The sequence below is a fragment of the Theobroma cacao genome, chromosome 8 (genome assembly GCF_000208745.1).
Source record: "Theobroma cacao cultivar B97-61/B2 chromosome 8, Criollo_cocoa_genome_V2, whole genome shotgun sequence".
NCBI lineage: Eukaryota > Viridiplantae > Streptophyta > Magnoliopsida > Malvales > Malvaceae > Theobroma > Theobroma cacao.
The window spans coordinates 15,394,015-15,410,686 of NC_030857.1; the positions used below are offsets into that span (position 1 = coordinate 15,394,015).

General features: G+C 33.6%; 1 protein-coding gene across 1 annotated transcript; it reads left to right on the top strand.

Moving 5' to 3' along the window:
- On the top strand, positions 8,364-11,352 carry LOC18592909 (O-acyltransferase WSD1). Its single transcript, XM_018125625.1, has 7 exons — positions 8,364-8,694; positions 8,777-9,361; positions 9,509-9,575; positions 10,369-10,478; positions 10,570-10,779; positions 10,863-10,982; positions 11,061-11,352. The coding sequence occupies exons 1-7, from the start codon at positions 8,437-8,439 to the stop codon at positions 11,205-11,207; spliced, it is 1,497 nt and encodes a 498-aa protein (XP_017981114.1). The 5' UTR covers positions 8,364-8,436; the 3' UTR covers positions 11,208-11,352.

The window sequence follows — 16,672 nt, forward strand, 5'->3', positions numbered from 1 at the left end:
CCGCCCATTCCATCATTCCTTCTTCTTTTATTGTCTTCTTTGACCGGCCATGTGGCTAGAATGCAAGTCAACAATTGCTTGGAACCTTACTGCCACCTTACTTGACTTTTCTTCCTTATTTCACTATTTTCTCATCTTTTCTCTTCCATTTCCTTTCATGGGCGAATTGCCCACAACTTATTGGTTATTTTGACTTTTCTTTCTTATACTTTATATGCTAAAATCACAAAGTTAAAAGCCTTGAATTCTTTTCCACCCGCCACATGCATTTCCACACTTTTTCCTTGATCCTTTATGCCATGCAATACCTTTTTACTCCATATTTATTTAATCATTCTTTGACCCATTAAAATCACATGTATACTTCACATTTTCATATAATCTAATCTTCTTTGACAAATAAATTCCCATTTAACTCCAAATATTAAAATTTGCCCATAAGTTCTCAAACTTTTCTTTATTTATCCTGTAACCCTCCAAGCTTTCATCTTTTATAATTTGGTCCTACCAACACGTTTTAAGTTCCAATTTCTTTCTATTACCTTCCTTTACACGTGTACAATCAAAATATCGAAGTTGCACTTCAACACGGTATCACCATAATATTTAAATATTTATTACCCACGTTAGCTGGACTTAACAAAACACGCAGGTCTCACTTACGTCATTTTTCTCCAAAATTCATTCGTACTTCTTCTCCCTCACTTGGATCAACCATATGATCCTTCTTCATGATTAATTTCAACATCGATTAAATATTAATATTTATTATTATTTTATTAAATAAAATATTATTTTATCTCAAAATATTATTCTCACCCGTAACCGTTCTTTGACACTTAAATTTATATCAAGTGACCTTTCGTCTTATCGATAAGATTTTATTGACGACTAAATGAGGGTACGAGGTGTTACACTCAAGGGCGGAGGAAAGAAAGATCAACCGGAGACACCACAAGGTTTCGAAGAAGAAGTCGACTTGCAAGGTTTTCCTTCTTAGGTCGATTGCTCTCTTCTCTCTTTTCTCTTCTTTTCTTATTTTTAAGGGTGAATCCAGGTTGATACAAGTGGTGTCATATGACAGATGAATGATTTGATACTTCATTGAGAAGGAAAAATCCAAGTTGATAACGTTGTACATGTACTTATGGACATTAGTGCAGCCATCACTCTCCATGTTCGTACGAACATGACAGGTTAGCAAGCTTTACTTAATGGGATAATTAATTATTGTCCCTCAATTAAATTCTAATCACTACTAGCCATGCAAATGACAAAAGTCTAAATAATACATTAAATTCAATTGGTTGTAGGGTCAAGTGTTTCTCACTATATTTTTTGTGGTTAGAATGTTCTATTGAACTAATGTGGGACATTAGTTATAATTTATACTTTATTATGATTTTAACGAATAGGTTGTAGTGCCTATTTCGATATTTCGTTAAATTTTTTTTTTGAAGATACACGAACATTCAAACTAAAACCAATTTGTTATAGGTAGAGTAGCTCATAGTATATTTATATGCTTAAGATGCCTAAACTTAAATGATGTAGAATTTAGTATCACCACTTTAATACATGAATCTCATTTTATTTGTTCTTATTTGGATTTCACAAAAATTTGAAAAAAAAATGATTTTAATGTATTTAATATTACAATTTTAAATTTTTTTAATAAATGTGATGTTTTATGATATTTAATGCCGAAAAGTATAAAAAAATTTTAAAATACAGAAAAGCCAAAGGTATTAAGTATTGAAAAAAGAGAACATAGTTTCTTCACATCCAAAAATAATATATATATATATATATATATATATATATATATATGAAAAGAGATTTATGGAGTATAAAGAAAAATGTATACATAAAATAATGTATACAAAAAAAAAAAAACCTACCCTTCAAAAGGTAGTGTTGCAGCAGGACACGACAAAGGAAACAGACTTAATTCCTCCTTAGTGCCACTGTGTATGCAAACAGTCAGCTCTTTTACAAACAGTCAGACTTAATTGTGTTGATTTTAGGCCGATTATGTTGTAGTGGGTTTTCCCTCTTAGGCCGATTGCTCTCCTCTCTTTTCTGTGCTTTTCTTACTTTTAAGGTGAATCCAAGTTGATACAAGTGGTGTCCTATGATACCACTTAAGGGTCAAAAATCCTGCCTTTAAAAAAAATAAAAGTGTCAAAAATCCTTACTAACTAGTAACGTGGTCACCAACACAAAAACATAATAGATAACACAAGCTTCTATTTACAGCTTCTGTTAGGCATTAGTTTGTGGGTGAAATGGTGAAGAAAACTTCACTTATATATTCAACATTTTCCACAAGGATCGCCACAATTGTTTTGTCTCTTGTAAAGATGTGTTAGGCACACAAAGATGAGTGCTCTTGAAGATATAAATATCATGCAGGGAAAAATTAGGTTAACCTGTATGTTTTCCAACTGAAATGATCAGCATATATTATGCCAAAGTCCATGCAAGATGGATAATCCCTCTTCAGCAACTAAAAGCCCACAACTTCGATAGCCATAGAAGTGAAAATTAGCATAACTCGACTAAGTGCATCAGCTGCCTTATTTTCAGTTCCAGCCCTATGTTCAAGAACAAAGGAATATTTTTATAAGAATGCAACCCAAGTTGCATGGCAATGATTCAACTTCTTCTAGGAGTTGATGTACTCAGGAGCCTCATGGTCAGAATACAAAACAAATTCCCTTGGAATCAAATAACAACGCCAGTGGCGAAGTGCTTGAATCAGAGCATGTTGTTTATCCAAGCCACCTTGTATGGTTGAGAGTGAGGTTGGGTTGAAAGTATGAGGTGGTCTACTGTGGACTCTGAAACAAAATTCATGCAACTTCCACCATCAATGATGAGCTTTTTAGCTAAATCATCGCAACAGACTAAGGTTTGAAATATTGAAGTCCTTCACCAAACTTCTTTTTCCACTTTAGGAGCTCTAAGAATACGTCGAACAAGGGACAAGAGAGAGGTATCCACATTGCAATCATATTCAAGATCATCCGCCACATAAGTTCCATTATCAAATGAATTTTCTTCCACAACACGTTCTTCAATTGTTTCTTCCTTCTCTTGATCTATTCCAATGTGTAAGTTATGCTTTCTTGGACATCGGTATAATTTTATGGCCAACTTCCCCACATTTAAATCCAGTAATACTCCTACTACCCTTACTTGAATTTTCGAAACATCATAGGAAGAAGAAGGTTTTGACCTGTTGGACAGGTTATAGGACTGAAAAGGGGCTGATTTGTTGGTGTGTGTTGCATCAGAAAATCATTTTGTTGTCGTTTCCCCAACTTGAGCTGAGACTTTCTTGGTAATTGGATAACTTAAGTACCTCTGCATCAAGTTCTGCTTGAAATGCACTGTTGACATTGTAGATAGGCTGTTGAAGCAATTGTCTCTTGATTTCATCTGCCAGACCAGCTTTTTGAGCTGCTGTTTGGTCAACATCTTCCTCAAATTCACTCCTAATCATTAGTTCATCAAATTTTTGCATGTACTCACCCACTGACATGCAGTGTTGCTTCAAAGTAAGAGCTTTATCATGCATCTTGTCAAGATATTTAGGCAGCGTGTACTTTTCTTTTAGTTTAGCTTTCATCTCATCCTATGCATTGAATTGGGTCCCATCTGGCTATGTTTCTTTCAACACAATGCACCATATCTTTGCAACCCTACAAGCTTCATTTTTGCAAATCGAATTCTTGGAGGTTCCGACATGTCATATTAATTGAAATACTCCTCAATAGAGGAAATCCATTTCACAAATACCGTAGGATCAACTTTGCCCTCAAAATTTGGAACTTCAATCTTAATTTTCTTGGTTATATCCCCACTTGTATCTTGTCGTTCTTGCCTTCTTTCAATCACTTGTTGACCTAGGGCAACTCCATTTTTTATTTATGAATAAATATTGTATTTTATTTATACGTTGAAAATATAAAAATTGAAAAATATGAGAAGGCTCGTGAGCCACTTGAGTCAAGCATTACAAAGCTTGAATAGCTCATGAGTAGCTTGACTCATTTACATTTGTACTCATTTGTGCATGTAATTATAAGTGGAGCTGTGATTGTAAATTTCTGAAGTTTTAACATCTTCAAACATTATGGTGGTTGTATCCATATATTGATATTCATCATAATAATCCAACTATTCACATTTGCTTCCCTGCCTTTTCTTTTTTCTTTTTGGGTCATGGAGGTTTTTGGTTGGATATATTGGAGGATGAGGTTTGAGGAAACCTTTTTGTTCTTTGTTTTTTGAGACATTTTGTTCATCCAGGTTAGGAACAGGTTTACCCTTTTTGTGGTTAAAATCTTAGCCCCATTTTTTTTTTAGCATAAAGTTTTCCCTCTGTATATGGGTTCTTATATACATGGCTGCTAGGGTGGTCGTTCTGCTTGCTCTTTGCTTGTGCCCTTTTATTTTTGAATCATTCCTTTTTCATTTAATTGTTGCATTTGAGATGCAGTGAATATAGTGATTAATGTGATTTTAACAAAATAATACTATATGCTCTCGTGTTGGAATATATATAAATTAAAAAAAAATTGGTAGGGTACAATTTAACAAAATTGTTCTTTTGTTGACTTATATTTGCAGAAGGTGTCTCAGTTCATGACTCGTGCTGCTCGTCTCAACGAAGCATTCTCAGTTGTAAGACGTGTCCCATTATACGGCCTGCACTATCCACTGCTGGGGTGAATCCATGGCCGGTGATGAGTTTGAGATAAAAGGTAACACTGTGAAAAAAAAAAAAGAAAAGACCAAGGAAACTGGTGTCCACAAGGTAAGCTATAATATTATTATGTTTGCTTTTGCTGTGTTGTTGTAAGGATGATTGTTTTCAGTTTACACTTTTCTTTATGCATGGGTTCTGAAATCTGTTCAGTATGTAAATTTCAGACTGTAATTCGTTTCAGCACCCTTTATATATTAAGGCCTTAAGCCAATATCAGAAATGCAAAATCTTGCCATATGCAGTTCACAAGCTTGGTTTAGTTGGATAGTCCACTCCCTCCCCCCTCTTCCTTTTTATCATTTTGTCTTTTACATTGATGATGCCTAATGTGCCTACGAGCTGCAATGGTATGAAAGAAAGGTCGTATAAAGTCAACGATTTGCAGCTCTGAAAGAAAGAACACATAACTTGAATCCGAACGAACTCGAAATGAGGTAAATTTTAATTTGACGTAACTTGAAAGTAAGTGATTCGATATTTGACTTAATTCAACTTAAAATAATTCAAAACTTGAAATGATTCGATATTTGTGGTGATTTGAGTTTGAATTGATTTAATATAAAATGATCCGCGAGATCACATAATACGAATTGAATTGAAATCAAAATGATATGAATTCTAAATGATCTAGACATGTCCATATATTTAAAACTTTTTATAAATAAAATTAAATATTTAATGTTTATTTTCAAGTAGAAAAATCTCCAAGAAGAAAAATATACGTTTGAAAATAACTCAAAGAAACATTTAAAGATACTAAAAAATTAAAAGCTTTATTAAATGTTTAAATGTTTATTAATAAACATTTAAACATTTAAAGAAATGCACGATTCTACATGGACATTACTGAATGCTTTAGTTTGTTTTTTCGGATAAAAGAAAAATCTACTGAATCCATGGGTCCTACACAGTTTTGGCTAATATATTCAACAGAGTCTAAGTTTAGTTTCTCATCATATGTAAAAATAAATTATTTGTATAATTGGTCAAAGAGGATATATAAAAAAAAACTAACATAAAATTTTATATTGTAATTATACTTAAAACACCATAGACAGAATTTGTAGCAAAGAAAATGAACAGTGATATAGTATAACCTATCGTAAACATATAACGTGCGCATAAAAAATATATATAAATAAGTATGAAATGTACACGGATAAAAGTTAAAAAATAATTTTTAAATGAAGTTAAGTTAAAGGATTAAAAACTTGATGAGTGCATATCAAAATGTGCATGAGCGTACATAAAATAGTAGTTAGCAATTAAATTGTGTATATAAAAGATCATAATCATAGCAAGGATCATATGAAATTCAATATTAAAACTAAAATAACTTGGGACAAAAATTATGTTGAACAATTGCATCCACTTAATATGTTGGACCCATATTTGTCTTGCCCCAGCTAAGGAAAAAGAAAGTACGGATTCCTCTAATAAAATGAAAATGCAAGGCAAAAAACAGTGAGAACCTAGCGGCTAAAAACAAAGAAAAAATAAAAAGGTTGAGAAACCAAAGAGGAGGAAGGTTCTGAATATTGAAGAGAAAAGACCGAAAAGGCCTTAAAAAAATGAAGCAAAACTCATAACAACTCTCACTCAGCACCACGTGTCAACCAATCTTGGACGAGATTTTTTTAGGATTGGTTCAAAATAATTTGATATTAATCAATTTAATATTTTATTTTTAAAATATCTAAAAATTTTAAAATATTTTAATGACAAAAAACTTAAATAGACTCAAATTAAAAGAACTGAGTTTTAGTTTTTAGGAGTCAATTGAGTTCGACTTGATTAGTCCCGACCATCGTCGTCCTCTAATTACAACCTAGTACAATGAATTTATTTTATATCAATTAATGGTTTCTCTTCAATTTAGTTATGAGATGTTGACAAGGCAGACTGAAATAATTGCAAAACTTGATTTCAACCACAAATGTGAGTATGGTGGTTGCTAGTCCATTTCTTTGTTTCGTCTCTGGTTGAGGCATGCTTCTCGTTTCTAATGAGATAGTCCAATATCATCAGCTAAATTCAGCCATCTAGCCTCCCTTCCTCTCGTTGTCAATCCTTCCCATGTGGGATTGCCATATTCTCAACCTCAAAACCTCTGATGATGAATCCGTACTTGTTCTTGGAGTTCGTCACTCCCTGGGCAATGGCATATCTCTCATGTCACTGCTAATCTCTTGCTCTCGTAAACTATCTGACTCTTTCGTATTACCAACTTTTCCAGCAATGAAGAAAAAATTAATGACTACTACTACTACTACTTGGCTTTGTTTACACATTGTCATGGGCAACATAAGCATAGCTTATAGAGGCACCTCTAAGCATAAAATGAAGAATTATGACAGACCAATTTGTTTTCTTTTCTAAATTGCCTGCGCTAGCTATTTGTTCATTCATTAAATACATGGCAGATGAATGGTTTGATACGAAAAAGCTTTAATAACTGTTGTTCATAGACTGATGGACTTCATCAGTTAAGCATGTGCAGTCGTCTATACTCTCTATGTTTATATGAACGTTAAAGGTTACAAAGCTTTATTTAAGGGGACAACATTGTCCCTCACCTAAATTTTAATCACTAGTCACCATGCAAATGACAAAAATGTAAAGAATGCATTAATGCTTGTCTCTCGGTTCATTTCTGAAAATGATAATACAAAAAACTACCTTTCAAAGGGCAGTGTTGCAGTAGGACATGGCAAAGGAAACAGACTTAATTCCTCCTTAATGCCATTGTGTATACAAACAGTTAGACTTAATTGTGTTGATTTTAGGATGAGTATTCAAATTAAATTCAAATGGTTATAGGCTATAGTGTTCCTCACTGTATTTTTGTATTTGGAATGTCCCATTTCCTTGAAGCATATCTGTTTCTTTTCTTTTGCTTCTAACTAGATTTGTCCATGAGCTATTGGACATGGTGTAAGTACAAAAATTTTTGTGCATTGGTATATATCTAAAGAAAGGAATAAAAAAGAAGTAAAGACTAATGAGTCACTAAGCTGATTTGATTATAAAGTGAATAATGGAAGAATACTAACCAATGTAAGAAGCTGTGTGCTTCCCAAGGTGAAGCTATGAAATGTAAAATTTTATTGATAACCCAAAAGAGAAGAAGATTTTGAGTGTTGATTGCAGGTATCATCATTGCAATCAAAAGAGGAAAAAAATATTGTTCTCATCTCTCACCATTGGCTATGGAGTATTATTTCGACAATAAATGCCGCCACGACAGATACATCATGCACCACCTTATTCATATGGGTTTGACTTGATTCGTCTCTATCATGCCTAGTACAATAAATTTATTTTATTTCAATAAACGGATACTCCTTGAGTTATGAAGACAATTGAAAGAATTGCAAAATTGATTTCAGCCACAAATGTGAGTATGGTGATTGCTACTCCACTTCTTTCGTTTCTCTCTTTCTCTCTCTCTTTCGTTGAGGCATGCTTCACATTTCTAATGAGATTATCGATTATCAGGTGAATTCACCCATCTAGCCACCTTTCCTTTCATTGTCAATCACTTTTTTATAGGCTATAATTAAGCCTATAAATAGATACCGATCCAAAGCAAAGTAACAACATAGAGAGAATCAAGTTTAGTTTTCCATTGTCAATTAGCTTAAAAAGTTGAAGAAAATATGGATATTATCGATCTCAGATCAGGAAGCCATCTTGGTCTTAAGCAAATCAAAGTAACAAGAGAAATGGAGGAGGGACGTAGTGTGAGTGGTGAAGACAATGAGCCCTTGAGTCCCATGGCTCGTATGTTTCATGAGCCTGATTCTAACGTATATATCATTACCATTGTGGGGTTTAAGAACCCCATCGAACCAAATAGTTTCAAAGCAAACTTGGTGCATACTTTGCTTAAGCATCCTCGTTTCTCTAGCGTGCAGGTGAGAGAATAAATGATACATTACATGTCATGCCCATGATTTTTCCAAAGTTAACTTATTCTAACATGAGCAATACTTACAGGTTGCAGATGAGAATAATGGAGGGGAGCTGAAATGGGTTCAAACAGAGGTAGAGTTAGAGAAGCATGTGATAGTCCCCAAGGTGGATGAGGAGATGGCCTCCCAAGGAGCAGCAGATAAATTTATTGAAGATTACATCTCCAACATGAGCAAAACCAAGATCAGCATGTCCATTCCCATGTGGGATTGCCGTATTCTCAACCTTAAAACCTCTGATGCTGAATCCGTACTCGTTCTTCGAGTCCATCACTCCCTGGGGGATGGCACATCTCTCATGTCACTGCTAATCTCTTGCTCTCGTAAACTATTTGACCCTCTCGCATTGCCAACTTTTCCAGCAATGAAGAAGAAACCAATAGCTACTACTACCTGGCTTTGCTTTTGGATCAAACTTTGGTCCTTCTTCCTGTTGATTTGGAACACATTGGTTGATATGCTCATGTGTGTCGCAACATTGTATTTCTACAAGGATACACCAACACCCCTCAAACCTCCTTCAAGAAGTGTTGCTTGTACTCCTAAGAGAATTGTGCGTCGAACTTTCTCTTTGGATGATGTCAAATTAGTGAAGAATGCAACTAACACGGTTAGTGATCAACTATTTTTTTTTCTCTTTTTTTCTCACTAATATATGAAAACAACATTTGATATAAATGTAATTGAAGTGTTTGTTCTTAGTTAATTTGGCTAATTAGGGTTTACCTGAAATGTTTTGCCATTGGACCATTTGTAGACCGTCAACGATGTCGTCCTAGCAATCACTCAAGCAGGCTTATCTCGATATCTCAACCGTAAATATGGTAAGTTTGCGAGATAACATGAAATGGAATAAAAATCCTCTACTCCCATTTGTACTGAAAACTCTAACCTTGAAAGCTTAAACAGGAAACCCTAAATTCTAAACTGTAATATGAAAATTTTAAAAAACATGTGATGCAAAATTATAAAAGGGGCACCAATTGATGACAGAGAATTTCTATTCCATGAAATAAAACTCTTTTGTTTTGAACAAAAAATTACAGTTTGAGATCAATTATTTGCATAAAAATTTGAAGAGTGATATCCATAAGTGCATTTATATTTATATTGATATATATATATATTGTTATAAGAAAAAATAAATTAGATTAATTGGAAACAAATATTGAATTTCACAATTATTATACAAAATGGAATATGGTTTTGTCCGACTACTTACAAATAGTATCTATGAATATTTCTTCCGTTTCATATATATTGTCACGTGTTGACTTTTTTTTTGTTATGAAATTTAAATGTATATATATTTATTTAAAATTAATTTGATAAAATATTTAAATTATTTTGTTTAAAATTTAAAAAAATTAATTAAAAAAAATTCAAAACAACACAATAAATATTAAACAAAGAGATTAAATAATAATAATAATTTTTCCTTAAGATAATGATATTGCCGAACACTTTGATATTTTTTTATTAATAATTTTTCACAAATAATTTTCACAAAAAAATTAGCATATGAAAATTTTTCATGGATCCTTGTGCAAACTTCCAAAGAAACATACTAGTAGCTAGTTGGTTTGAAAGCCCTATAACATGGTATATTAATGGCAGGTAAAGCTAAGAGACATGAAGCTGGTAAAGAATGGGAAGACAATCTTCCCAACAATATTCGTCTAAGAGCCACTCTCTTTATCAACTTGAGATCATCTCCTGGGATTTATGTGAGTAGTTTCCTTGCAGGATCAAAGGGAAATCATGGCTTTTGCATGTACTTTAATTATCTCATTCCCTCTATGTAAAATGAATTTACAGGCATTGGGTGAGATGCTGAAGAAGAATAGTAAGGCTGAGTGGGGCAACAAGATTGGCTATGTTCTCTTCCCTTTCACGATCGCATTGAAAGATAATCCTTTAGATTACATTCGTAATGTCAAGGAGGCCATGGATAGAAAAAAAGCTTCTCTGGAAGCCAAGTTCAGACTGTTATTGGCTACGGTTTTTGTGAGGTTTTATCGTACTAGAGTACGAATCATGACCCACCAATGCTTTTTCCCATTTACATATATATGTTTGCCTCTGATTGCTAATTCTGAATCCATGGACAGTTGGCTAAATTTCCCTCAACAACTATGTGGTTCTCGAACGTGGCGGGACCTCAAGACGAGATCACCATTTTTGGCAATCAAGTCACCTACATTGCTCCTTCTTTGTATGGCCAACCAGTGGTATAAGTTCACCTTTCTTGAAAGGTCTATGTTTCTAATTTGTGTTGATGAGCTTGGGTTGACAATTGAACTTTGCAGGCACTCACAATTCATGTGGTTAGCTATGCCAAGAAGATGAGTATGGTGTTATCAGTTGATGACAACATTATTCCTGACCCCTACCAGTTGTGTGATGACCTTGAAGAATCCCTCAAACTCATCAAGAAATCTGTTATTTCCCAGTAATTAAGAATAATGAAGGGCCACTTTTAGCTAGTACTGGCCATAAGTTAGGATGTGATGTTATGTACATGAACTGTAGCCAGTTCAGTTTGTTTTAGTTCTAAGTATTAAGAACTTGAGTGGTAATGCTTTGTTTAATACCATGAAAATAAAGAGTGTGCAATTCTTATATTTTCCCTCTTCTTCAATTGTAGAATGAATATATATATATATATTTGCCCTCTTTTAATATTTGTTAGGTTAGATATTCTTTCAAAAATTTAAGACGGCATTAATACATAGACAAATCAATCATAGAATAACGTAGCACATCCTAGTACTAAGCAAGACCTCAATGCAACACTTGACAACAATAATGTAACCATTGATAGCAGCAAGCAACACTTTTGCGATAAGAAGACATCTTGAGATATCAGCAGGACAACAACACTATATATCAATATATGTATGTATGTATGTATCATTTGAACTTATTAAGATTGATTGAAAATTTTAAAATTTTTATGTTCAAAAATAAATGTTGATTTTTTTTTTGTGTGAGCATCCATATTAAATTTAGTAGGTTATAGGATGGAGTTCCTCATTATATTTTTGTGTTTATAATGTCTCATTTAATTAATATGGGACTTACCTTATAATTACATTAACAAATAAAGCCAATGCTTGTTTTGATATTATGTTAAACTTTTTAGTAAAATACCCTCACCTCCCTAACTTTTAGTCATAATTAACGTGGGTCCATTAATTTTTACAATAAGTAGTCCACCACAAACGCATAAACGACATTAACGGACAAGTGTCAAATGTCAAAATTACCCTTTTTTTCTTTATACCTCTTTTTCACTATTTTTTTTTCAAGCCAACTGGCGGTCCTCCTCGTCGACCACCCTGTGCTCCCTAAAGGAGTCAAAGTGCGGATTTTGCAACCCCCAGCCCCGTGTTCCCTAGGGGAGATGTGCCCCCCCACCCTCGATCCTCCTTGTGGGAGTGTAGATCCCGCGCTCCCCAAGGGAGTTGGATCTGGAGCTCCCTTATAATTTATAGTTTAAAATAAAAAATTATAGTTTATATAGTGTGATAATTTTTAAAATTAATGAAGAGTAAAATTATCTTTTCATTGTTACCACGTCATCAATCTAATTAAAATATTAACGGTGGATTAACGGCTAGACTTATGTGTCCAGTGGATAATATTTTTTTGGGCTGCTATGTATTTTGAAAATTAATGGACCTGAATGAAATTATGACTTAGAGTTAAGAAGGTGAGGGTATTTTACTTTAAATTTGTTGAAGGTGAACATCCACCTTAAAATCAATTTGTTATAGGTAGAGTGGCTCTTAGTATATTTATGTGCTCAAGATGCCTAAACTTAATTGATGTAGAATTTATTTTATCATCATTTTAATACATCAATCTCATATTTTTTGTCCTTATTTAGCTTTCACGAAAATTTAAAAAATTTAGTTTTAATATATTTAGTATTACAATTTTAATTTTTTTATAAAAGTGACATTTTATGCTTTTATTTTTTATTTTTTATTTTTTTGAAATGTATGCAATTTATTTGCTAATTGCCAAAGCAAATTACTTTGGACTTTTTGATTACAATGGAAATAAAAATAAAGATAAAAGGCAGAAAAAGAAACCCCCCTAGAGCATAAATCCGAACTTAGAGATATCCAGATTTCCATAAGGAAAATATGAAACTAACTTAGTCATTTATATTAAACCATCAGACTTTCCTAAATCCATATGCCCAAATTCACGTGACGTATCCAAGGAGTACATTCCCAGCCACATTTCGCACCATCCATGATGATAGGAATAGCTATCGAACTCTAAATTCCTCATAAGGCTAGCCATCCAGTTGCGATAATTTGTCTAATTCCAAGACACTCACATATTAATGTTGCCCTGGTTTAGCACAAATTCTTTCATATCACCTTAAATTAGATGTTGAATAAATCAATATCCAAGTTAAAACTTGTTAGATTCATAGTCAATTGGTATTTTTCATGCACATGGAATCACTTACATGACTTTTCTATTATGATTAAATTGGTTAAGTGGAAAACTTTTTAGACCAAGATGTCATTTTTGTCAATCACATTAAAAAAATCTTGTCAATTATTACGATTGTAAAAAAAAATACCGACTGTCCATAAGCTTAATTACCATTGAGATCACGTGTCTTAAGTTACATCATTTCATCTACAAAAAGACATAATGCTAGCTAGGTAAGGGTCTCAATTTTCTCTCTTGTCTTCAAGGAAGTCGAGAACTCAATGTAATGACCGCTCCTCAATCGCTACCGGTGTCCGAGACCTCCGGGAAAGACCTGCCAAGTCTCGGACAAGCCTTACTAGAAATACCCGTTAGTTCACTATATACAATCACCATTCTATATTGATACTTTAAACAATATACTTCCGGGTCATGATTTGAACCATAAACATTATAATCAATTCAACCTTTAAATTATTTTTCATAAATATATACATTGAAATCCACAATCTCCAATTTAATTCTTATATCAAAACCATTATCCGACTACAACATGATAAACAAAGTGTTACGACTCGACCTCTAACAGCGGAGTGACACGGAATGGAAGGCTAAGAGGTGCAGTTACCTACACTGTAGTAAGTGTCGGAGTGCTGAACCATGCACTGGAGGTTTGCTTATCTGCAAAAAGGAAATAAATGAGTGAGTCTCACAGACTCAGTGAGTAGGGTGTAGATGGAAAACAAGCATCACGCAGATAATTTTTAATATTAAAATGCAGGATTATAAAAGCCATTTATTTCAAACAGAAGTTTGTGCCTTATATGAAAAACCGAGAATTTCTTATGCATTGTAATCATTTCAAGTGGTAAATCAACCAAGGCAGATAAAAGTTTCCACCCAGAAACAAATCAATAAAATTGGGCAAGCTCCCACGAAATCAAATATTAATCAGGATTATAGACAATTCACAATTTGCCTCGTACGCTAGAGGTAAAATTCATATAACAGTAAAACCAGGGGAGTTGCAAAAAATTGTATAATTTCTTTTTCACCATGTAAAGAATTACGAGTTTGGAAACCCAAAGAGATTTTAATCTCGAGTAGGAAATCAAATAAAATCTGTGGTCCCGCTACCACGTAATAATATCTGGGAGCCTTGCTCCATCAGATCCCACATGCCATGACAGTCTCAACGATGTTAGCCGACATCAGAGAATCAAGCGGTCGCAACCGCGTAATCATCTGGTGGCCTAGCCACGCATACATAGATCATAGGCTGTGGCCCCCGCCACGCCTAACTGCTTGTAGACGACCCAAGGGTTCTCTAGATAGAGCTCGCTCGTGCATGATGGTCACACTTAACCGAAGTGACAGCCGGCCTACTCTCGAATCTCTTAATTTGTAAAACCATTTTTGAAATTGTGTTATGTCCTTAAAAGCTCGTCTCAAAATTTTTTCCAAAGCATTCAACACAGGGTATGATAAAATCCGTTATCATTTTCATCAAATAAAATTTGTGCATGAATTTCGAAATAACTCGCATGGTGAATAACATTATAATCATGAATGCACATTGCACAAATATATAAGGCATATTTTTTATATAAATCATCTTAAAAAGCTTGTCTCCGATTTAAAACACTTTACGTATAATTTATACATATATATTCAAAACACGTTTGAAAAATCATAGCAATCACAAATTTTCTAGAATTCTACCAACTCATGCTTTCCACAATTTTTGCATGTAAAATAAACTATATGTGTGTATATATATATATAGACATAATTACGAAAATTTTAAAATAGACACCCTTACTCACTTCATAATAGCGGGATACTACGTCACTATTTCTACTTGTCGGTCATTCGTTACTTCTTTCAGCATGCCATTATAGTGCACTATCTTTACTTTGGCACTTCCTAGCAACAATCCAAACTTAATATATTTAGTGCATCAGTTCCACTTCTATTTCTCATTCTATCATGAATCCATATTCAACTAACTAACATCTTAAAACATTTTTACTAAAATTACTTATATCCTTTGCTCACGTAATTCTTTAGATTATAAACATCAGCAACTTATTTATGATATTAAGTGCCTACTTCAACCTTTCTAAGCAACTTCTGTCTAAATCCATCTTATATTTTCATAATATTAACCACATTTACGGCAACCACAATCATTTCAAATCTACTCAATTATTTCTAATTTTCACCCACATTATTCCTCTTTATTCCTTCCAAATAATATACCATGCAACTTAACACTTCCAACTAACTTATGCAAATAGATTCCTCTGACAACAATAATTCCTTACAATGAACCATTTTCAAATTTCTTAACTATACTTAAAATATTATTCATTCATTTCATATTTTCTTCTTTGCTTTAATCCTATGAGATACCATAAAAGAATTTTTAAATGTTGTATTAAAGCAACTTAAATTTACTTCATATCACCAGTAACCAAAGTTTAGTTAAACAAGATGGACTAGCCTTCAAACAGTCCAATTTCACAACAAACCTATGGAAAAGAGCAAAGCAATTTTACCAAATTGGGCTAAGTTAGCCCAAATCTCCACCTTTCTTTTCTTTCTCTTTTTCTTCCTTCACCAGATCTCTTTCTCACCCTTTGCTGCAGCCTTCATCCTTCCTCCTTCAACCGACAGCAACTCAGCCTCCTTTTTTCTCCTTAAACTGGCAGTAACTCAGCCCCCATTTTCCTCCTTAAACCGGCAACAAATCGGCCCCCTTTTTCTTTCTTAATCCGGTAGCAACTCAACTCTTTCCTCTTTCCAAAAATCGATCACCACAAGTCCAGCTTTCTCTCTTTTCCTTCCTTTCTTTCTTTTTTCCTCGGCTTGGTAGACTTTCCTTCTCTCTCTCGAGTTCCTAACTGTCTAAACCACTCTCTTCCTTTTTCTTTCCTCAAATGGCTGGCCCCTACCTTTAATACACATGCTAAAAAAATGTTTTGACTCCTTGTTCCTTTTTCTTGTCTTTAGATCGGTTGATGCAAGCAAAATAAAAATGAATGAATTTTTTTATTTTATGGGTTGCATTTTTTGGGGGAGAAAGTCGATAAGCATTGTCATATCCCCATCTCTTTCTCTCTTTTTTTTTATTTCATTTCTTCCTTCATTACTTCATTGGCCGCCCCCCCCCCCCTCCTCATCCTTTTTTCTTTTTCTTTTTCACTTTGGCCGACCCCTACATCCTTCAAACATATCCTTTAAAATGGCTTTGACTTTTCTTCACCATTCCACTATTTTCTCATCTTTTCTCTTCCATTTCCTTTCATGGGTGGATTGCCCACAACTTATTAGCTCTTTGACTTTTCTTCATTGAACTTTATGTGCTAAAATTACAAAGTTAAAGTTTTGAATTCTTTTCCACCCGCCACATGCATTTCCACACTTTTTCCTTGATCCTTTATGCCATGCAATACCTTTT

Bases quoted from the DNA above. Each gene is read 5' to 3' on its own strand.
- LOC18592909 (XM_018125625.1), top strand. From the start codon at position 8,437: ATGGATATTATCGATCTCAGATCAGGAAGCCATCTTGGTCTTAAGCAA. The intron at 8,695-8,776 runs GTGAGAGAATAA...CAATACTTACAG, and splicing joins CTCGTTTCTCTAGCGTGCAG to GTTGCAGATGAGAATAATGG. The intron at 10,983-11,060 runs GTATAAGTTCAC...TGAACTTTGCAG, and splicing joins CTTTGTATGGCCAACCAGTG to GCACTCACAATTCATGTGGT.